At 34.7% G+C, this 24,854-nt stretch overlaps 1 protein-coding gene across 1 annotated transcript in view; it reads right to left on the reverse strand.

The window, feature by feature from the left end:
• The window catches only part of LOC148945757 (proteasome subunit beta type-2-like), a 46,239-nt gene extending 24,711 nt beyond the window's left edge, over window positions 1-21,528 (reverse strand). The window contains exon 1 of the mRNA XM_089097737.1: window positions 21,357-21,528. Coding sequence (XP_088953863.1) covers window positions 21,357-21,447 — 91 coding nt within the window. The 5' untranslated portion in view covers window positions 21,448-21,528. The remainder of the gene's footprint in view (window positions 1-21,356) is intronic.
• Window positions 21,529-24,854: the final 3,326 nt, after the last annotated feature.

Raw genomic sequence — 24,854 nt, forward strand, 5'->3', positions numbered from 1 at the left:
TAATATTCAAACTCTTGCTTTTCAACTAAAGAAATTCAAAATAAAAATTTAAAAATAAAGAAAATGTAAATTTTAAAAGGTAAAACACGACAAAACACTTATTAAATATTAAAACTCTTGCATTTAAAAGAAAGAAATTAGTAAAGAAAATATAAAAATAACGAGAATTTAAAAGTGTCAAGTTAATCCATAACCAAACGCTACTGAAATATTCCAACTCTTGCATTTCAACAAAAGAAATTCAAATGAAATGTGAAAAATTAAGAAAATTTAGCTCTGACAAGGTAAACCACAACCAAACACTACTGAAATATTCCAATTCTTACATTTCAACAAAAGAAATTCAAAATGAACTTTGAAAAATCAAGAAAATGTAACTGTGACAAGGTAAACCATAGCCAAACACTGCTGAAATATTCCAACTCTTGCATTTCAACGAAAGAAATTCAAAATGAGCTTTGAAAAATCAAGAAAATGTAACTGTGATAAGGTTAACCATAACCATACACCACTGAAATAGTCCAACTCTTGCATTTCAACAAAAGAAATTCGAAATGAACTTTGAAAAATCGAGAAAATGTAACTGTGACAAGGTAAACCATAAGCAAACACTACTGAAATATTCCAACTCTTGCATTTCAAAGAAAGAAATTCAAAATGAACTTTGAAAAATCAAGAAAATGTAACTGTGACAAGGTAAACCACGGCCATACACTACTGAAATATACCAACTCTTGAATTTCAACGAAAGAAATTCAAAATGTGCTTTTAAAAATCAAGAAAATGTAACTGTGACAAGGTAAACCAAAACCAAACACTACTGAAATATTCCAACTCTTGCATTTCAATGAAAGAAATTCAAAATGAACTTTGAAAAATCATGAAAATGTAACTGTGACAAGGTAAACCACTACCAAACACTACTGAAATATTCCAACTATTGCATTTCAACGAAAGAAATTCAAAATGAACTTTGAAAAATCAAGAAAATGTAACTGTGACAAGGTAAACCACAACCAAACACTTCTGAAATATTCCAACTCTTGCATTTCAAATGAAAGAAATACAAATGAACTTTGAAAAATCAGGAAAATGTAACTGTGACAAGGTAAACCACAAGCAAACACTACTGAAATATTCCAACTCTTGCTTTTCAACGAAAGAAATTCAAAATTAACTTTGAAAATCAAGAAAATGTAACTGTGACAAGGTAAACCACAATCAAAAACTACTTAAATATTACAACTCTTGAACTAAAAAGAAATAAATTAAAAATAAAATTTGAAAAATCAGGAGAATATAACTTTGACATGGTAAACCACAACCGAACGCTGCTGAAATATTCCAGCTCTTATTTTTCAACGAAAGAAATTCAAAATGATCTTTGAAAAATAAAGAAAATTTAACTGTGACAAGGTGAACCACTACCAAACACTACTGAAATATTCCAACTCTTACATTTCAATGAAAGAAATTCAAAATGAACTTTGAAAAATCAAGAAAATGTAACTGGGACAAGGTAAACCAAAACCAAACACTACTGAAATATTCCAACTCTTGCATTTCAACGAAAGAAATTCAAAATGAACTTTGAAAAATCAAGAAAATGTAACTGTGACAAGGTAAACCACAACCAAGCACTTCTGAAATATTCCAACTCTTGCTTTTCAACTAAAGAAATTCAAAAATTAACTTTTAAAAATCGAGAAAATCTGATTTTGACAAGGTACACCACAACCAAACACTAGTGGAATATTCCAACTCTTGCATTTCAAGGAAAGAAATTCAAAATGAACTTTGAAAAATCAAGAGAATGTAACTTTGACAAGGTAAACCACAACCAAACACTACTGAAATATTCCAACTCTTGCATTTCAACGAAAGAAATTCAAAATGAACTTTGAAAAATAAAGAAAATGTAAATGTTACAAGTTAAACCACAACCAAACGCTACAGAAATATTCCAACTCTTGCATTTCAATGAAAGAAATTCAAAATGAACTTTGAAAAATCAAGAAAATGTAACTGTGACAAGGTAAACCACGACAATACACTACTGAAATATTCCAACTCTTGCATTTCAACGAAAGAAATACAAAATGAACTTTGAAAAATCAGGAAAATGTAACTGTGACAAGGTAAACCACAACCAAACACTACTGAAATATTCCAACTCTTGCATTTCAAAGAAAGCAATTCAAAATGAACTTTGTAAAATCAAGAAAATGTAACTGTGACAAGGTAAACCACCACCAAACACTACTGAAATATTCCAACTCTTGCATTTCAATGAAAGAAATTCAAAATGAACTTTGAATAATCAATAAAATGTAACTGTGACAAGGTAAACCACGACCATACACTACTAAAATAGTCCAACTCTTGCATTTCCACGAAAGAAATTCAAAATGAACTTTGAAAAATCAGGAAAATGTAACTGTGACAAGGTAATCCACAACCAAACACCACTGAAATATTCCAACTCTTGCATTTCAACGAAAGAAATTCTAAATGAACTTTGAAAAATCAAGAAAATGTAACTGTGACAAGGTAAACCACAACCAAACACTACTGAAATATTCCAACTCTTGCACTTCAAGGAATGAAAATCAAAATGAACTTTGAAAAATCATGAAAATTTAACTTTGACAAGGTAAACCATAACCAAACACCACTGAAATATTCCAACTCTTGCTTTTCAACGAAAGAAATTCGAAATGAACTTTGAAAAAACAAGAAAATGTAACTTTGACAAGGTAAACCATAACCAAACACTACTGAAATATTCCAACTCTTGCATTTCAACGAAAGAAATTCAAAATGAACTTTGAAAAATCAAGAAAATGTAACTGTGACAAGGTAAACCACAACCATACAATACTGAAATATTACAACTCTTTCACTTCAACTAAATAAATTCAAAATGAGCTTTGAAAAATAATTAAAATGTAACTGTGACAAGGTAAACCATAACCAAGCACCACTGAAATAGTCCAACTCTTGCATTTCAACGAAAGAAATTCAAATGAACTTTGAAAAATCAAGAAAATGTAACTGTGACAAGGTAATCCACATCCAAACACTACTGAAATATTCCAACTCTTGCTTTTCAACGAAAGAAATTCAAAATGAACTTTGAAAAATCAAGAAAATGTAACTGTGACAAGGTAAACCACGACCAAACACTACTTAAATATTCCAACTCTTGCATTTCAACAAAGGAAATTCAAAATGAACTTTGAAAAATCAAGAAAATGTAACTGTGACAAGTTAAACCACAACCGAACGCTACTGAAATATTCCAACTCTTGCATTTCAACAAATGAAATTCAAAATGAACTTTGAAAAATCAAGAAAATTTAACTGTTACAAGGTAAACCACAACCAAACTCTACTGAAATATTCCAACTCTTGCATTTCAATGAAAGAAATTCAAAATTAACTTTGAAAAATCAAGAAAATTTAACTTTGACAAGTTAAACCACAACCGAACGCAACTGAAATAGTCCAGCTCTTGCATTTCAACAAAACAAATTCAAATTAACTTTGAAAAATCAAGAAAATGTACCTGTGAAAAGTTAAACCACAACAAAACACTACTGAAATATTTCAACTCTTGCATTTCAACGAAAGAAATTCAAAATGAACTTTGAAAAATCAAGAAAATGTAGCTGTGACAAGGTAAACCAGAACCAAACACTGCTGAAATATTCCAACTCTTGCATTTCAACGAAAGAAATTCAAAATGAACTTTGAAAAAATCATGAAAATGTAACTGTGACAAGGTAAACCACAACCTGTGTGTGTCTCTGGGTGTGTGTCTCTGTGCGTGTGTCTCTGTGTGTGTGTCTCTGTGTGTGTGTCTCTCTGGGTGTGTCTCTGTGTGTTTGTCTCTGTTTGTGTCTCTGTGTGTGTGTCTCTGTGTAAGTGTCTCTTTGGGTGAAACAGTTTGAGGCGTTTTAGGCGATGATTTTAGAAAACAAAAGCAGAACTTTTAAAATCACAACAACTGAAGGTCAGTAAATAATTCCTTTGTGGGGCCCGGGGATGGCCTTTGGGGGACGGGGTGGGCCTTGGGGGGCGCCGGTTAGCCTTTGGGAGCGTGGTGGGCCTTTGGGGGGCACCGGGTGGGCCGGGGGGGGCCGAGGGGACATTGGGCGGCTTGTGGAGGGCCTTTGTGACCCCGTTGGTCCTGTGGGAGCTCGATGGGCCTTTGGGGACCGGAGGAGGACCTTTGGGTCACAGGGAGGGCCTTTGGGGGTCCGGGGGGACAGTTGGGGGCCTGGGGGACATTTGGGGCCTGGGGATGGCCTTTGGGGGTCTGGGTGGGCCTTTGGGGGCGCGGGGGGCCCGGGGGGAGCTGGGGGGGCTTTGAGGACCGGGGGCCTCCTTCGGGGTTGGGGTAGGAGGATCGGAACCCTTTGGGGTTGGGTTAGAGGACCTCACAACACTGTTCAAATGAAGCTTGTGTATTATAACGACCACAGAGTTTCACCATTAAATTCTCTTCTAAAATCTCTTCAAAAATCTTCTTTTAAAATGTCTCTATCTGTTTCGCCGAAATAGTTCCATAACCTGTCTAAAACGGTTTCACCCAAATAATCCCTAAACGTAAATTCAGCGTGTTCCTTTGTTATTGGTATCTCTGCGCTAACGCATTTCAAATTAATATGAAACCATTTCGCGCGCTAAAACAATTCATCGCTAAGATGTTTCTTGCCTAATTGTTTCCATGGCCGTTGGTTATTAATATCTTTTGGAGTTCGACCAGTAGAACTGTTCCCGAGGCGAAGACATTAATGACTTGGATCTATTCCTGGAGAAATGTTTCTAGGCGAAAATTTTTAAAGTCTGACAGATGATGTCATTGATTGATTGATCTGTCAGGAAATGGGAAATTAATTTGTTGTTTCTAAGGGGAATTATTGATTCACGATAGGTGAATTGAGGTCGACAGCACAGGTGTTCTGACTCGTGACAGCACCATGTGGTTTATGGTTTTCTCAGTGAGAAAGTTCCTGTTTTTTCAAATTATCACTGACAAAAACCATAAAAACATACAAAAATTTGAGAAAGTTCCTGTTTTTTCAAATTCTCACTGACAAAAACCATAAAAACATACAAAAATGTGAGAAAGTTCCTGTTTTTTCAAATTCTCACTGACAAAAACCATAAAAACATACAAAAATGTGAGAAAGCCCCTGTTTTTCAAATTCTCACTGACAAAATCCATAAAACCATCCATAAATGTGACAAAATTCCTGTTTTTCAAATTCTCACTGACAAAGTCCATAAACCACGTGGTTCTATGCCCATATATGGTGTGGGTACCGGAGATATTATGGCATCTCTACTGATATCAGAGAAATGTTTAATGGTTCGTTTAAAAGCTATTTATCATATCTACGTGCTTTTTACAAAGTCCATCATCTGCAAGTGCCATATGGCACTACAAATGGCACCTTTTGAGCCATTTCTCAAAGGATATGGCTAGCGGGCTACCAGAACATTGTATACATATATTTCATAGTTCATATTGCTCATATCTACGTTCTTCCTATAAATTCAACTCTCTACAAGTGCCAAATGGCACTTTTGGGGCTGGGTCTCAAATCTACGTGCTTTTTATCCATTCTACTATCCGTAACTGCAACATAGCAAAGAAACAACACTTTTGGTGCCACTTCTTAAGTGGAAAAGCTTGGGAGCATAAAACGGTATCATTGTAATAATTATGGTCTAAAACCCTTTACTGGAGGTTTACAAGAACACTTCCCGCATACTCCCCCTCTAAGCCCCTTATTAAGTTACGCAATTATTGTCCTAAAATACCATTAGATCAAATTAGATTAACAGACCCACAGTCCAGTCAGTAGCACTTTAGCATTCAAGTCAGAATGTCAAGCATTCAATTTCTGTTTTGGTATGTTTTTTTTCAATCAGGGTTTTGTCCCTTCAATATGATTATTTTGCTGATAATTCAATATTTTTGTAAATGTGATGCACTTATTTCATAAGCTTGTCAAGTATTTTGATTCAAAAGGGAATGAAGATAATCTAGTTCCATGGTTTGCAACTACATTCTAGTACATCACTAAATCCATACCCCAACCCGTTGCCACTTAGGGGTTGGAGAAGTGTAGGCAAGTGGTTCTGGAACCACTCAAATGTGTATTCTAAAAGAAGGATTACTTACTGTTATGTTTACTTATTCAAATTATCGACTTATTTTTACTATTTAATAGACAAGATAAAACTATTAGTAATGTATAACCTATAGAGAAATCATAGTACAAAAAACCTATTTGCATTTTTTTTCTTGTGATATTTTTTGAGGGTCAGGTTACATTCCAACTTTTTTTGCTTATTGCTATTCCACACCTGTATGTCTAAAGTTTTTGGTGTTAAACAGGGGGGGGGTAGTGAAATAAGGTACAGATACGAAAATTTTGCTTATGTTTTGAAAACCTTGAAAATCTTATATAGGAAAATAGTTACTTCAAGAACGCTCCATATAAACACGGTTCATATTTCTGATACTAGAAGGCCATTACAAAAAAATAAGCAGAACTTTGTAATTGTTTATTGATTTTTCTATTACAATGGATTTTTCAACATAACCTCCTTCAATGTCCAATCATTTCTCCAGGTAATGCTTCCATCCTTTTAGACTATTTTTAGAAAAATCTAGAAGTCCCTTCAACCTTCTAAAAAGTCCTCAGGTGAAACTCCTTCAGTCATTTACCTTGTTGACAAAATTTCCAAAAATTTCCAAAAATTACTTTTGGAATTTCCCTTTATAATTGCATTTTGTGGTACTGGGAAAATAAATTCGGACCCATGAGTCACACTTGAATGATTGGGACAATGAACATACAAAGCTGTATTGGTAGCCCATTAAAAATAAATAATCGAAACTTCTTTGTTTCAAAGTTAGGTTGTACAGTATAACTTCACAAAACTTTATGATAGATGCGGAAATTACGCTTAGGTTTTGAAAACCTTAAAAATCTTCTTGAGAAAAACAATTACTTCTAGAATACCAAGGAAATCAATATGTAGTACACATCTTAGAAGTTGATTGTTGAAGTTGATAGAAGAGCGAATGTTTTCTTGCTGGTTCGCAAAGATTTGGAGCTACACTGGATGAATCAGGAAGATTTGAACTATAAATATTTTGTAATCCTTTTGTGATGAAAGGCTTGAGAGCTAGATAGTCTCCATGAGAGAGAAAGCTGGCATAACTTTTTCAGAGTTGTAGAAAAATAATTATTTTCACTTCTTGATAATATTCTACCATCCTAGGGCAGACCTAAGGCAGATAGTCATAAAATAAGTGTAATTTAGACAGTCTATCAGTTCTGTGAATAATTTGAAGGCTATTGGAGACCAAAAATGATCCAAAGATTAATGACCAACCATGTCCACAGGATTTGCAAACGAGTGGGCGACTGAAATTTCTAATTAACAACGTTTTTAATCAAAAATGGCCAAAGATTAATAAAAAAAAAAAAACATTTTTCTGAAAGAAGTAAAGAGCAAAGTTGGAAGTTAAAACGAACAAAAATTATTACTTTACAGTCTATCTAACATATATCAATAAAACTAGTAAAAGTAATTTAACTGATGATATTTCCATATGTTTGTAGAATCATAAAAAACGAGTGCTTTACTGAAAACACAAGAGCCAAGCAAAAAAAGAATATGGATTTAGGAATCAAAAGTGAGTACATAGTGTCACAGCAACAATCTAATCTATAACGCTTTTCATAATCTTACATCAGCTGTGATATCAGTAGCTTTCAGTATAAATTAAAATTATAATAGAAACTTATTATAGCTGGTCTTGCCAGTTACAATGCCAATAGTGAGAAATATTTAATTTTAAATTGTAAAAAAAAACACGCTTTAATATTACTCAAAATGAAGAACAAGTAAACCATAATATGAACTCTGGAAATCCAGTTATTCTGTCTACACAATGGAGAGTTTCAAGTTATGATTAAAATTCTAAAGCTAGTCTATAGTCCTAACACTATCAAGATGGCTTCACTTCAAACTTGTCAAAAAAATAATAATGAAATGTTCCAAAAACGCTTTATTTTTGTACTGTAAAAATCAACCTTAAATGGTCTACTTTTACTGTACCAAAAATCCTACATTGTTTATTGTTTCCACTAAAGCACTTGTTTTCTATAATCCTACAAACATAGGGAAATATCATCAGTTGTTTTTTTTTGTGCTAGTTTTATTGATATATGTTAGATAGACCATGAACTAGTAATTTTGTTCGTTTTAAGTTTTAACTTCGTTTTTTACTTCCCTCAGAAAAACTTTTTTTGTTTAATTAATTGTCAAACATAGGAGGAGGGCAGTTTGTTGCTTTTCCAATTTCTTGAAATAGGTGTTTCTCAAAATTTAGGCATGGTGGAGGCAATTACAAATTATATAGCAATATTGTTAATATTGAATTGGTCAATTTTCAAAATCTCTTGTGTACTTATGAGAATAGTAGATACTATCAAGTTTGCTCCATTATCACCATTAAATAAAGCGAAATTTAGTTATTAAATTATAATTTAGTTATTAAATTATAATTATTAACGAAATCATAATTTAGTTATTAGTGATGATGAAAAAGAACATGGGCAAGCAGTTGACCTTGAAGTTGGTTCTTGAAGGTATAACAGGCAATCCTAGAATGTCTAGTTTGAGTTTATTAAGAGATTTTTGGCAAAAACAAAGGTGTATCTGATCTGGGAAACTCCCTAAATAGGAAAAGGACAATTTCACCTGATCTTGAAAATCCACCAACAGCAGGAATCCCTGATAAAATGAGGAGAAAAACAGAAAAAATTGCTGAGTATTGTCACAATCTGGTTGTTAAGGTGAAAAGCAATGACAATAAACTCCTATCAGAATCAGAGATAACAAAAATGCTCAAAACACAATAGTAGGTGTAAGATTTGAGTTTGTTTGCAATAGCATTAAAAGTATAGCATTTGTGCATGTGAAGGACAAACAAACAAAAGAAAAAGTGTAAGAAATGACTAGAATTGGTAAAATAGAAGTAAATGCAGAGAACCAAGAAAGTGCCACTTATGGAGTAAAGCAAGGTTCATGAGTGACTTGAGCAATGAAAACTCTTCTTCTGAAACAGAAGAAGAGTTCATGATTGACTTGAGCAATGAATGTAATGTTGTATATAAAGCGTGAGAGGGCTGAAACGATTTAATAAGAACAAAAGAAACCAGAAAATAGCCTTTCAATTTGGGCATTGTTTGAAAGTAAATACATCCATGGGAATTGGAAAGAAAAGGAGAAATCCATGAACATAACAGGCACATATCACAGGGCCGTAAAAACCAACATTATGGCCACATTCAAGACAAGTGCAGAGACTCCCTTCATACCTGCTTAAACTACTCTGGTGAACATGGCTCAAGAATGTCTTCTGAAGGGAAAATAAAGAATGTTACATAACATATTCATGCAGATATTGTGGTGGTAACCATAACAACGCCTTCAGAGTATGTCCTGGTAGGGTTCAAAACACTGAAGTAAATGAAATTGTAAATAATCTTGGTACAAGCTTTAAGAGCTCCAGCTACCTACAGGTCTTATGCAGATGCTGTTAATTCCAGACAAAGGATCCCATTAGCAAAATAATATTGAATGAAAAATCAACAAAGATATACTCAGAACTCTTGTTGTATTTGTGGTCAAAGCACCAGAAGTTACTGATATTGAGGAACTAGAGATGGCGGAAACAATGTACTTTAATAGACACTCCATTCAAAATGGAAATAAATTCTACAGAAATTCATGAAATTATTAATATCAGTGCTAAATAGGTGAAATGAAGATATTATCATACAATGTCCAGTCTCTAATGAAAACAAAATATCTGAAAGCTGCAGAACATTAGGCTATATAAGATTTTCTATAAAAAAAAATAGAAAAAAGAAAAAAATTCCCCTCAAAAACAAATAAATTTCCTTCTAGATTATAATTTGATGAAAAATAACGAAAAAGAAAATGGTCCTAATTGGTATACCAGGAGATCCCTTACAAGTTATAAGGCTCTCTCAGATAAATTTAGTATATATAAGAAAACTAAAGTGATGGACCCTTGCAGCCTTCCAATTCCCCAGCCACTGTCTCATTAGTGTTGTACTTACCACTGAAAAGAACAACAGTTTTTAAAAGCTCCTTTTGAATTTACTTATTTGTCGATGTTATTCTTTACTTTCAAAATTTCATCAACTTTTTCTCAGGAACAACTTTTTCTTAGCAAAATAATATTGAAGGAAAAATCAACAAAGATATACTCAGAACTCTTGTTGTATTTGTGGTCAAAGCACCAGAAGTTACTGATATTGAGGAACTAGAGATGGCGGAAACAATGTACTTTAATAGACACTCCATTCAAAATGGAAATAAATTCTACAGAAATTCATGAAATTATTAATTAATATCAGTGCTAAATAGGTGAAATGAAGATATTATCATACAATGTCCAGTCTCTAATGAAAACAAAATATCTGAAAGCTGCAGAACATTAGGCTATATAAGATTTTCTATAAAAAAAAAATAGAAAAAAGAAAAAAATTCCCCTCAAAAACAAATAAATTTCCTTCTAGATTATAATTTGATGAAAAATAACGAAAAGAAAATGGTCCTAATTGGTATACCAGGAGATGCCCTTACAAGTTATAAGGCTCCCTCAGATAAATTTAGTTTATATAAGAAAACTAAGTGATGGACCCTTGCAACCTTCCAATTCCCCAGCCACTGTCTCATTAGTGTTGTACTTACCACTGAAAAGAACAACAGTTTTTAAAAGCTCCTTTTGAATTTACTTATTTGTTGATGTTATTCTTTACTTTCAAAATTTCATCAACTTTTTCTCAGGAACAAAGAACAGCATTTCCAGGAGGCACATCTGTTATAAAACAAATCCCTAAAACGTTTGATATAGTTTATTTAATGAAATGTAAAAACTCATTTTGGAAATTACCAATGTATGGTCCAGATTTTATATTGGTTTATAGTTGTTTTTTTAGGTGGACTTTTATTAATATGCTTTCTTCTACCTTGGAGAGTAGTTCAATTAGGTGAACGTAATTTTCAGGACTGGATTCAGAGCTTAACTATATCCCAGACAAAGGCTTCAAAGAAGCTATATCTATACCTTCTAAAGTGCACTAACCACAACCTTTGATGACTTTAGATAAAATTTGTACAACAAAAATGTAAAGTTTGGATATAGCCTAGATTATAAGCCAATCCCAGCAAACTGGCTTCATCATCTTAAGAGTTTTTGAGTGCACCTTCCCAACTTTGGCAAGTAATTACATCACAACCTTTTGCTTATTAAATTCATGATTAATTTCCTTCATCACAATACCAGAACAAATATGCATAAAAACGGTGCTAGTCTCAAGACAATATGGTCTACATAACTAAAAATAATTGTATAGTGACATGAAATGTAAAAAAATAATTGCATCACTGCTAGCATTCCCCAATTGTTGCAAAGGCATTCACAATAAAATTAATCCATGAATTTTATTGTATATTGATGATTTTAGATGAAATTTGTGCTATAAAAATGGAAAATTCAGAAACTGAAAATTAAACTCATCAAAAACAAGGAAACAACTTTTGGCAATGTCAAGTCTTCTGTGTAATCTTCCAAGTATTAAAAATAGAGGAGTGGAGATAAGACTAATAGTGGAGTTTATCTCCAACTCTAAAAGAAACATAACAATTTGAAGAATCATTACTTTGCTACATTCAGAAAATTTCTATTTGGTGGATGTTCAGAGTTACTCATTATTTAACTGGATTTCAGCTCCCTCCACTGCTTAATGTTTGGATATAACCAAGGCTACTTGCAAAATCTTCCTGTTTTTTGGGGCTTCAATTTATTCCTCATTGGTTCAAACTGACAAACAAACAGTTTCTGGTAAAAAAATGTAATTAAGGAGCAACTTGTACTAATAGTAACCAAACTCTAAAGAAAGGAATTTTGATAACAATACATACATCTAAAGAATAGGATTTTTATCATGACTATAAATATATAACATTCATTAAATCTAAAGTTACATACCAAAAGTTACAGACATGACTTTCAAAAACTAACATTAAAGCAGTCCCAACAGGCTGAGTAATCATGATGAGAGTTAAACCACCAAATTTAGCACATTAGAAAACCCTGAGCTCTTATCTGCCAAAATTTGGGATTTTGTTTTCTCCCAGGATAATCGAATCACACCAATGGTTCTATAATCTGCCATTTTATAGTGCAAAACAACAATTTTGGTTAAAAGAGGGCCAAAACATTACAAAGTGAAAATTTTGACATACCCAACCAATTTAAATTGTTGAAAATCTATATTTATTTCAGAACTAAAATTTCAAATGCAACAATGTCACACAGTAAAGAACTTAAATACAGACATTTATTTTAAGAGCTTGGTTTAAGGGGAAGGGGGATAAACTTCTAATCTCTCTTCATTTATTGCAGAAAATCTTTTCATTTTAGGCTCTACAGAACAGTCAACACTACCAGGAAATTGTTTTGAGGGGGGGGGGGGCAAATGCTTCCAGGAGCTTTCTTTGGCAAGATTTAGAACTGAATGTATTTCATTTCCCTGCTTGTATACATTTTTTTTTGTGGGTTCTTGTAATAAAAATCTAATCTTTCTTCATTCCCAGGATTTTTTTTTTTATTGAGCCTCCAATATGGCTGCTGTGGTGTAAAAGCTCTTCATTTATTGCAGAAAAGCTTTCATTTTATGTTCTGTATAACATAAAACGTTATATTCATATTCTTACTAGCACAAAGTTTGAGAGGTGGGGGAGGGTTCCTGAACACTACCAGGAAATTTTCTGAAGGGGGGGGCAAGTGCTCCCAGGAGCTTTCTTTGCCAAGATTTAAATGTGAATATATTTTATTTCCCTACTTGTATACATTTTTTCATGTTTTCTTGTTTACTGGGGTATTACTCACCTGGCCCCCTGCCAGTATCCATGGGAACATCCCTGTGAAAAAGATTTGTTTGAACAACCCATTTTAAAAACTATGGAAGAGGTCACACTATAATAAATTTTGGATATTTTAAACCCCTCCCCTCCTAATAAATATTTGGAAGGGTATAGTTTTTCAGAGATAATTGTGATTCTTGAGGCATTGTTGTACAGGTATTAAACTCGAATGTAAAAATTCAGTATTGATGGAAACGGTAGCAGTCCCCATTACAATTCAGAGTGACTCATATTAACCACCTCATAGTAACAGCTCAACTGTAAGTAAAGAGTTACACTCATGAATAGAAACCAAAAGTCTAAAAAACTAAGTTTTGATTCCAATATGCACAACAACAAAATCTGTTATTTATGCTGATTCTAAAATAACTCATCATTTCTATTATTACATGACAATTTTTATATTTATAGGAATTAGATGCCAGTAGGAACGCAATACTCCTGTGAAACAATAAGCCATTTAACATTGTATATAAACAAGAAAGTGAGATACATCACAACTTAAATTTTGGCAAAAAAAAGCTCCTGGTAGTACTTGTAAATCTCTCCCTTGCAATTAGCTACTAAACTAATATCTGCACAGCAGTGTAAAATTTTAACATAAAAAAGAAGGGGCAACCTTTTTTCATCAAGAATAATTTCTGTTTGTTTTAAGTTTTGATGTTGCTCTTTAATTTCCTTTGAAAAAGAAACACATTTGGTAAAATTTAATTTGAAAGAAAAAGCAACAAAATTTTTACTCTTTCATAAATAGGCAAGCCTGAGGCTACATCTGGGAATGATGGGGGGAGGAGGGATGGGCGAATGCAGTTTAATTGGAGGCCGCATGGGATGCTCTTGTCAGACAGCAAAGATTGTATATACTGGCCATGTCACAAATAAAGAATTTAGAAGAAGACTAATCACCAGGCACAATCATATGCAGAATTAAACAACAGCAGATGCACTGGTTTGAGCATGCCAGGAGAATGGATCCCCTTAGCCTAAATAAGATTTCACTAGAGGGGACAGTTGAAGGATACTGATTGCAGGAAAGACCTTCTAAGAGGTGGACTGGCAACTTTGACCAATAGCATGTAAAAGGTGTTAGATAAAAAAGAGTGGTTCCTGAAGGGCAGTATGCTTGTCCCTTTTGTAAAGATGAGGATAAAGACTTACCTTAAATTACCTTAAATCGCACTTGCTAGCGATATGGACGAGTCCAGTGTACGCCAGTTAATGATGATAGGGGCGCGGGACATCAGCTTCATCCCATTGCGTGAGCCATAGTTTGGTTTCCCATTCCTTATCAAGATTGGCTTTGAAACTGTCAACAGATGGTGAACTCACAGTCGTTTTGCTCAGATCGTTCCAGAGGCTTATGATGCGGGTGGAGAAGAAATGGTTCCTCTTTCTTGTATTAGCACACTTCCGAAAAAGCTTTGCTGAATGACCCCTGGTTCTTGACAACTGGGCAGGCTGAAAGAGGTCCTTGTCGTCAGACTTGAGCAGTTTGTAGGTCATTATCATATCACCTCTTCGCTGACGGTATGTCAGAGTTGGTAGCTTGAGGCTCTGCAGTCGGCATTCATACTCTTTGTCTCTGAGCCCCTTTACGCATTTTGACTCCCGTCTTTGGACAGAATTGAGAGCCATCTGGTCTGTTTTATTAATTGGCGTGGCAACACACATTCCAAATTCTAATCTCGGTCTCACCAGGCTCTTGTAAAGTTTTGTGATTATTGCAGGGGATCTACTTGTCATTGTACGTTTGATGAGACCAAGAGTTTGGTTTGCCTTTGCTACTGCAGCTCGGGTGTGGCAGTTGAAATTAAGGTCTTCGTCTACAACGACCCCCATATCTCTTTCAGAGGGGCTCTCAGAGAGTGGCTGTCTCACACCGGCATTTGCTGACATCGAGTATTGCCATCGTGGGTTATTTCTTCCAAAATGGAGAACCTTGCACTTTTCGACATTAAACTCAAGCCTCCATATCTTGGCCCATTTACTAAAGCTGTCAAGATCTGACTGTATTGAGGTCACACCTTGCTGAGTTCCGACAGGACCAATGAGCTTCGAGTTGTCGGCATACAGGCTAAGCTTGCTTATAACAGTTCTTGGAGCGTCATTAATATATACATTGAAGAGTGTAGGTCCCAAAACTGTTCCTTGAGGAACCCCGCTTAAGACCTCAGCTATTTTGGAGTAGTAAGCTCTGCCACCTTCACCAAAAACTCTGACCTGCTGCTTTCTTCCCTTTAGGAAAGACATGATCCAGTCCACCACTCCCTCTTGAATTCCAAGTGCCTTCAGTTTCAAATGAAGCCTTCGATGGCAGACTTTTTCGAAGGCTTTAGCAAAGTCTAGCAAGACCATATCCACTGGGAGACCTTGGTTGAGGAGCTCAGTTATGTAATTATATGAGTCAATCAGATTGGTTTCGACTGATCTGCCTGGTCGGAAACCATGTTGTTGTTTTGATAGAAGGTTATTTGTGATCAAATGTCTAAGAACAGCAGTATTGACAATATCTTCAAGGATTTTCCCATCAGCAGATGTAATACTGATTGGCTGATAACTGCAAGCTTTGCTCTTTTCTCCTCCTTTATGTATTGGCGAGATATGGGCTACTTTCCAGTCCATTGGTATGACTTTAGTGTCAATAGATTGCTGGAAGAGTCTTGAGAGGGGTATTGCTAGTTGGGAATGAGCTTCCTTTAAGAGTCGTGGATGTATGCCATCTGGCCCAACAGACTTATTTGGATTAAGCTTTTTAAGCCGAGATTCGAGCTCAGCCTGATCTACTCTTATTGGTGACATTTGAGTGGTGATTTTGTAGCATGGTGGGGTTGGCAGGGGGGCTTTGTCTGCGGGTGTGAAAACTGATGTAAATTGGAGGTTCAAGGCATCAGCAATTTCTTGGGGGTTGTTTGACTGGGCTCCATTACAAACCAGCTCCGAAACCGTGTGTCTACCAGGCTTATGTGCTGAGGCATATTTCCAGAACTTCTTGGGATTGGTTTTTGAGGTTGCTGCGATGGCCTCCTCGTATTTATCTATCAGTTCTCTCGACAGGGCTCGAACTTTGGTCCTTGCTGCTTTGAACTTTACCAGGTAGTCCGTTCTGTGGGGGTCCTGATTTATGAGCTTCGACAGTTTCTTCTTCTTGTTCCTTGCAGTTTTCATTTCTCTGGTCATAAAGGGAAGAGTTTTCGGTTTTTGTCTCCACGTGGTAGTTGTATTTCTACTGACGGTGTCTAACAACATATTTTTCATTTTCTCCCACGTGTCCTCTACCTCCATCGTTTTGACAAATGACCAATCGCACTGACAGAGTTCACGCCTGAAGACTTGGACCCTTTTCTTTCAAAGTGCCTGGTACTCTTTTATTTAAGGGGAAAATATTTAAATGGAATTGATTTGCTGCTTCTTGGTATTCTACAAAGTAGTAACCCAACCACAATAACTCAAGTTGGTGTTTATAGATGAAATTTTAGAAAGAAAAGTAGGCAAGCCTAAGGCTACATCTGGCCATTAGGGGGGGGGCAAGTTGTGGCATGCCAGGAGAATGGATCCCCTTAGCCTAACTAAGATTTCACTAGAGGGGACAGTTGAAGGACACTGATTGCAGGGAAGAACTTGTAAGAGGTGGACTTACTTTGAACAATAGCATATAAAAGGTATTTGATAAAAAGAGTGGTTCCTGAAGAGCAGTGGCCTATGCTTGTCCTCTTTGTAAAGATGAGGATAAAGACTTGGACCCTTTTCTTTCAAAGTGCCTGGTGCTTTTTTATTCATGGGGAAAATTTTTACATGAGATTGATTTGCTGCTTCTTGGTATTCTGCAAAGTGGTAGCCCAACCACAAGAAGTCTAGTTGGTGTGTTTATAGATAAATGTTTAGAAAAAAAATTAAATGATTGAGAAATCTGGTTTGCAGATTAGGTATTTACCATTTTGTAGTTTGTTTTATAAGGGATCTCCTTGTTGTGTATATGGTCCTTGGGCTTTTGAAATACACTACCTACCTATTGACTGACTGTCTAGAGCTGCACCCAACAGAGCAGCAAATTCACCATTGTTTTTTCTGAAATTTCAAAAAAGCCGCATATAACATATAAATTGATTCTTGCATACAATTAATCATCATTCCAGAGCTCTAAAAGGAGAAATCCTTAGATTGCTCCTAGCTGCAATTTAAGGTAATAATGTCTCATGACAATGGATAGAACTTGAATAAATAAGTAGCCTATTATATTCCTTGCTCTAGCCACCTTTTCAATGTAACAGTTGTATGCCTGACAATACCACACCCCCCCCCCCTCTCCTGGTTGTTCCATATATAGTCTTGGATAATATATTTCTTTGTTGATTATTGTATTGTGATGTATCCAGTATTCTTTGATTAAATGGGTTTGCTGAATTTGTGATATATAAACACCAGTAAGTATAAGTGATGTCAATGAAACCATTAGATAAAATATTGTTTAAAATGAGGATATTAAGGGAAGGAAACATGATAGTGTAATGAATAGAAACACCCTGCAGATTATAAAGTAAGAATTTCATCACTTTTCTGGGTAAATATTTAGTCAATGGGCTGATGGAAACATGCTAAAAAAAAGTAGTAACATAAAATTCCTTATTTTATGCTCTTTCCAACCATGATGGTGGCTGTTCTGTCAATGTTATCCCCCTCCCAAATTTTGTGGTAAACCACCTATGCAGAGCATTTAAATCTTCTTGACATAACAAAATCTCATGCTTATTCATAACTGAACTGTATAGTTTCCTGTCATTTGTATTTGTGAACATTTTTTTTTTGTTGAATGTTTTTGAACATATGGGAAATCATTGATAAAAAGGCAGAAGAGTGCTGTAAGAAAAAGAAACAATCAAAAATGGGATTTTTTAAGGCCAAAAACATTTCATTAGTTTATATTGACTTTCCATGCTTGTTTTGTTGGTTTTTTCTTTGGCACTTTCCTTGAATATAACCTATTATTTTGTGTTGTTCTGAAGAAGAGAGGCAGCCGTCCTCTTGAAATATTCACATTGTTTGTTTATTCAGTATTCTTGTTTGGCCTTAAGAACCCAATTTTTGATCATTTCCTTTTCTTACATTATGGCAAAGCAATGTGGTTTAAGAAATTATCTTCAGAAGAGTACTCGCCTTACTCTAGGTTTACACAGATGCAATTTCATGCAAAAATGCACATTTTACATGACCTGTCAAGTTCCTCTATCTGTTGTCTGATGTACATTTCTGCATTACAATGGATTGACACATGCATTAAAATATTTGCACTTGTCCAGCAAAAAAAGAAGTTTCAAAATTTTAAAAATAGAAATTACTGAGAAACTTATCTTAGCAGTAAGATGCAGACCAATTATTTATGATAAAAAGTATTCAGACCACTGTAAGTGCCATTTGTTGACTAAAGCTTGGGGAAAAGTTTCAGAGAAAACTGGCCTAAGAGGTTAGAAGGAAAATTTTTCTAGACAAGTCTAGCTTAGCTAATTTGATAGCTTACTTACAATACAAATTTGATTGTTGATTACTATTCCTTAAATAGTTGCTAAATTTTTGGTAAGTTGATGTAAAGGTGAAGATTAGCTCCCCCACTAGTGTAGAGCATAGTCCTGTCACCAAGTTTTTAATATCTTCTTGTTCCAAGAGGGGCTTTTCCACCCTCTTTCTGTTTGCGAGTATCCCTGATCCTCCATTAACTAAGCAACTTTCTTTAAAGTTTTGGTATCTGGTAAATTAATATTTCCTTTAAAAGTTCCTTCACTTCTTTATAATGTTTCTTAATGTCTGTTCTCTTAACCAGAGTATTTATGTTGGTGATGTGGACCAATGCAAGGTTGACAAATTTTTGAATTACAGACTTATGGCAAATGCAAAAGGCAATATGAACAGTTCTGCATTTTTGCTGCACCTGTTATGTGCAAGCCATTTTGCATGAAAAAAACAAGAACAAACAAATATTTGTGAACCATGGGTAAGACAACTACCTTGCAGAACTGTGCTTATCATAGGCATAGGGGATGACAAAGCATCATTGGTAAATTAATATTTCTTTGACAAGTTATATGACAAGTAAACAGATATATGATTGGTCCTACAAGCACTAAGTTAAGTTTTCATAACATTATATTTGAATACCCATCAATGAAGTGCCTTTCTAGAGCACAAATTTTGAACAATGAAATCTGAACCATCAAATTCTTAATAATAAATCAGAAGGAGTGAATTGAGGATGTTTTTCTGCTGGGGTTTGTGTGAAGACTGAACTTAATACTCTTTTGAAAAGTTGCGATTTTTCAGGATCAATACTATGACATTTCAGGATGTATAGAAGAAGTGGATGCCAAAGATTGGCATCCAATTTGGAACCTTGGTTTCCAAAACATTTTTGGGCAACATTTGACTCAGCCTCTTGAAAATTTAAACAAAGGAACTTGGTTACTCTATTTTTACTCTTTAAAAATCTGTCCATGAATCAATGGTTTTAAATGTGATCATGTTATCTTTTGCTCTACTGTTTTAGTTTTTACATACCAAAGGGCCATATATGAGACCATTAGGAGGGGAAGTGTGCATTGTCAAGGCAAAAACAATTGTATTAAAAAAAAAAAATAAAGTATGAAATCAACCTAATACTACTACTTTTATTTTCTTTCTTTAAAGATGTCCAATAAGAATGATACCATTTCATTTGCCAAAAGTAAGATCTTTTTCAGGTAAATATCTACCAAATCATATTATTGAGTTAGGACTAAAGTGAATACACCATTTGATGCCTTTTTTTATTCTGATTACAAATATAATAGGCATTTCTATCAGAAATGAATTTCAGCCCCCCCCCTCGATCGGCCAATTCAGGGTTAGGGTAGGTCTGTATAGGGGGGGGGGAGCAGATATTCATTTCCGATAGAAATGATTATTATATTTTTAATAAGCATAAAAAAAGGCATTGAATGGTGTATTCACATTATTCCTAACTCAATAATATGATTTGGTAGATATTTACCCTTTTGCAATTGTGTCTTAACATTACCTTACTAAAGTCTAGACATAACCCTATAATAAGTACAAAAGTTTTCTGGAATGAATTCATGGTCTAAATAATACCCTGTGAAGGTGTTTCAAGCTCCTATTTTGGTCAATATATTCCAAATCATATTATTGAGTTAGGACTAAAGTGAATACACCATTCGATGCCTTTTTTATGCTGATTATAAATATAATAATTTTTTATATTATAACTTAATTTCAGCCCCCCCCCCCTATCTAGGCTATACCTAACCTAACCTCACCCTGAATCGGTCGAGATAGGGGGGGGGCTGAAATTAATTTACGATACAAATGCTTATTATATTGATAATCAGCATAAAAAAAAGGGTAAAATTCTACTTTAGCTACTTATGACTATCTTAGAAAGGAGTTGGGTTAGGACAATGAAACTTTCAGGGATGGGTCTACAGGCTAAAGTATGTCCCAGGAAGGTATTTTGAAGTACCTACCTCCACTCCTTCTCCCTCTAGAGGGTCATGAAATTTGCCTACATGACAGATCTGTACCCATTGAAATTTTGACAAAACAACATTTTACCTTAATTTTCAGTTATCAGTTTCTTTTTCTCTGGCTTTAGCTCTGAAAATGCAATTTCAGGTATTTGAGCAGAATTTTAAGACATATAAATAGTTTATTTCCAAAATTTAGGAAATGTATTTGCATATCTTTAAAACCTTATAAATTAGGATTGAGCAAAGTTGTGAAGCTGAAAACAATTTTGTTGTAGCCTACTTTATTTAAGCAGAAGATCTATTTTGCAAGGTTTCACTTTGATAACTCACATATTTTTAAAGGTCATCAAAGGTCAGGACCCTCTGGAGGGAGGAGTGGAGGTGGGTACTTCAAAATATCTTCCCGGGACATACTTTAGCCTCTAGGACTATCCCTGAACCTTCCGTCTTCCTAACCTAACCCTATTCTAAGATAGTCAAAAGTAGCTAAAGTAGAATTTTACCAAAAAAGGCATAGAATGGTGTATTCACTTTAGTCCTAACTCAATAATATGATTTGGTATATATTGACCGATAGGCTAATCTTCCTTAGGCTATTGCCAGGGCTTAGAAATTTGCACAGAAAACAGGTCCTCACCTGTCTTAGCTTTAGGTAGCCCCAAAGTCCTTAGATATAACCCAACATAGATGAATATACTTATTTAGCAGCAGTGTGTTAGGTGAAGTCAGAGAATGCAAAAAAAAATAAGCAATGAAACATGGTTTTAATCTTTGGCTAACAAAACTTACTATGTTTCTGAACAATAATACTGGATACAGAAGTTGCATCTGTAGCAACAATTACAAAGTCCTTAAAAGCAACTCCTATGATGCATTCCATGTTTGAATAAGAAAGTTAAAAAATTGTAGATTTCCAGCAGCCTATAATAATAGCCTAGCAAAACTTCAAGTCATTTGTCTGTGTTGTCAAGTTTGTCATTGTAAGTGTGTCAGTATTGCACCGAAACTTTAACACGGTTTGATGGATAGAATAATCGGAATGATGGAAAGAAAGAAGATCAATACTGAAAGGACAGCAAAAATTGTGGTTTTACATAAAGAAATAGTTCATATGGCTACAAAAGAATGTTTTCAGACAGCTTGAGAAAATTAATTCTGGTAAGAATAGATTTATTACTAAAAAACAGCTATCACAAGCCCATATCAGCCGAATTTGCATTTTAGCGTCAAAAAACAAAAAAAGAGCCAAAAACAAGCAGCAACGAGAAATTTATAGCCTTTGGCTTCCATTGATGCAATTTTTTAACGTAAAATGGCTCACGAAAACCAAAAACAAGTGTATCGTAAGTAATATGTGATATATTTAAAATACAAAAAAGTTCAAGTCTTTCTATGGATACTTCCGACACAAATTAAACTTCCCCTAATTAAGCTTAAATCCTGTTTCAAACTTGAGTCTAGATTCTTAATCAGCCAAAAAAAAAACTGCATTTCAGTCTCAGCCAAACATCGGCGCTAATCAAGGGACACGGTTTTGAATTTTGCGAAGATACTTGGCAATAAAAAAATCGCGAGATGCAAAGTTCACAGGAGGTTTAAGTTATCATATAGGAGTATGGATGTTTAATCATCAAAAATATTGAAAACAATGATTGGATGGGCAGTTAGAATAATGATTTTAGTTTGCAAACATAATTACAAGGCAGCGGGCCCTCCACAAGAGTTGGAAAAATCGTAAAATAGCTCTTAGCGCGCAGAATAAAGACTAGTGTTTTATAATATTAGAAAAGTGTTTTTCGGATTATTATTATTCAGAACCCAGGCATTATGATTACAGACAATATGTTCCTACCATTCTGCGAGCAATTATGAAATTATTATCCTGACTGAAGCGAAGCTTTGCTCATATACATACGTTGTTGTCCACCTGAAAGATTAAGCTCCTACTAAGATTAAGAGGGCAGGTCTTAATCTTCCTAAAGCAAATTGAAAATACTATAGGAGATGATGACAGCTTGCCGATAAATACAATAGAAAAATTGTTAACGGCATTCAAAGATAGATTAATCGAAACTAGTTCAACTAATAAATTAAAACACGGAATGGTATACTTTGACCATACACAGCTTTGACCTTGCTTTGACCATGACCATATAAGGGAATATTTTCACAATATACGGATTTCAGTAGAAGCAAAATTCGGAAAAGGTTCAGGAGAATTGTATGAAAAGCCTTTTTGCAAGGGCTACCCCCAAAATTATATAGAATGGTAATATCCAAAAACATCCAAACGTTGGACCTTGCAGTTTAGGAAATGGGACGAATGATCGAAATTTACGATCGTGGCAAATCACTGTAAAACAAATAAATAGCCTAGGCGAATCAAACGCAAGCCTGACTTTCAAGGGCGATCAAGCTTCTCCAAATTTCTTTTCAAGGGATAACTCCCCAGTGCCAGAAAGAAATAGAACGCAAGAACCCAATAGGCAGAAATTCGTACGTTTTCAGCCCATTAAACCAATCAATTATGGAAATAGTTCCACAATTGTAAGATGCTATAACTGTAATCGACCTGGGCATATCGCGAGAGAGTACCGCTTTAGGATTAGAGACAAAACGGCACCAAGGAATGCCGTCGGTAATACGCATAATTATGGCAACCATTTGTTCGGGGGAACAAATTTTACCGTCAATGGTGCACAAGGTTATAGGCAGGGAAGATTGCAAACACCAGTACCTCACAACGTGTACCAACCAAATTTGTACAATCCTCCCCCCAATAGACAAAATAATTATCGATTCGAAAACCCAAATACTCGTCAAAACCAATATGGTGCAAGAATGGTATATAGAAATCCCGAAAATCTGCCGACAGGATTTGCAAATTTTTCAAGCCAACGACATTTGCAGTTGACGCCAGCACCCGGCACTGGCGTAAGAAATCTAAACTATCGTAATAATACATGGCAAAATCGAGAAACAAATGTAAATCAATTAGATAGAGATTCCATGGACATATCTGAATCTCTATTGCAGACACCGACGTATGAAATAAATCTTCAGGGAAGGCCCCTCAGAAGAATAAATTGGACCCAGAAAGGGCCCAGAATATTTTATAGGTCCAAATCAATAATAGTACTGTCCTTTAGTGATAGTAATAATAAGTTACCTATATTTAATGATTATTGTGTGGCAAATGTTTACTTTAAGGCTTTAATTGACTCTGGTGCCACGGTTAATATCATAAACTCATGCGTATTTAATATGTTGCCTCCACATATTTGGAGACAGAGGAATTTTAATAATACCAATTTAACTAGCATAACAGGGCATAAATTGGATGCAAAAGGTTTAATTCGCCTGGACATAAAAAGGGATAATAGAATTTTCCCGACAAACTTTAAAATATTCAAAAAATTTTTATATGAAGCCATTAGCGGCACAAATTTTTTAAGGTCTAATAGAGTACTATTAGACGTAGCGAACAAAAGGCTTGTCTACCTGGCTAAGGTAGGGGAAGGAATTTCTATCTTAAGACATTGTAACAGAGGTTACGAAGAGAATGTAACAGTAAATAAAATTTCTGGCGGTATCATATCGCATTCTTTTGAACCTCATGTCTCGCTACAAAGAGGACATGGCATAATCAGAAATTTGTTTAATTATTCTGAGAGACATTGCAGAAATGAAGTAAATTTAAATAATAAGTGGATTGAATCTGCAAAAATAAAAATAGGAGATATGCGACGATATAGGTCGAATGAAATCAAGGAAATAGCGGAATTATGGAAGAAAGTAGGGAACCCCAATGCGGTTCAGGCGCACCTAATGTCATTGGCGGATAGCGCCAGTCTAAATTTAATAGACAATGAAAATAAAGAAAAATATAATGCATTCGCAATACGGAAAACAAAAGTCCCTCCCAAAACGATGCAAAGAGTTCAAATATCCCAAATGATTGAACCAGTGGATAGCAAATCATAAATATGGCTCGCGATCCCGTCAAATGAAATTCCTGAAAATCTGTTATGTGAAGAACAGATTATATCTTACGACAAAGGAGAAGGTTTTATTTGGGTAACTAATAACCACGAAAATGATGCAATTACAATAAAAAAGGGAATATGTCTTGTTCAAATCCAAGTTATCTCGGAGAATGATTTAGATAGATGGGAAAATTCCAAAAGAAACCTAGTTAACGGCATTAATACCTCAAATAACAAATACCCTCTAACTATATCGCAATTCTTAAACAAATTTAATATGTATCATATTACGTACTTAGAT

Source organism: Artemia sp. Qi Xiang Cuo, chromosome 12, assembly GCF_049724085.1.
Source record: "Artemia sp. Qi Xiang Cuo chromosome 12, ASM4972408v1, whole genome shotgun sequence".
Taxonomy (NCBI): Eukaryota; Metazoa; Arthropoda; class Branchiopoda; order Anostraca; family Artemiidae; genus Artemia; species Artemia sp. Qi Xiang Cuo.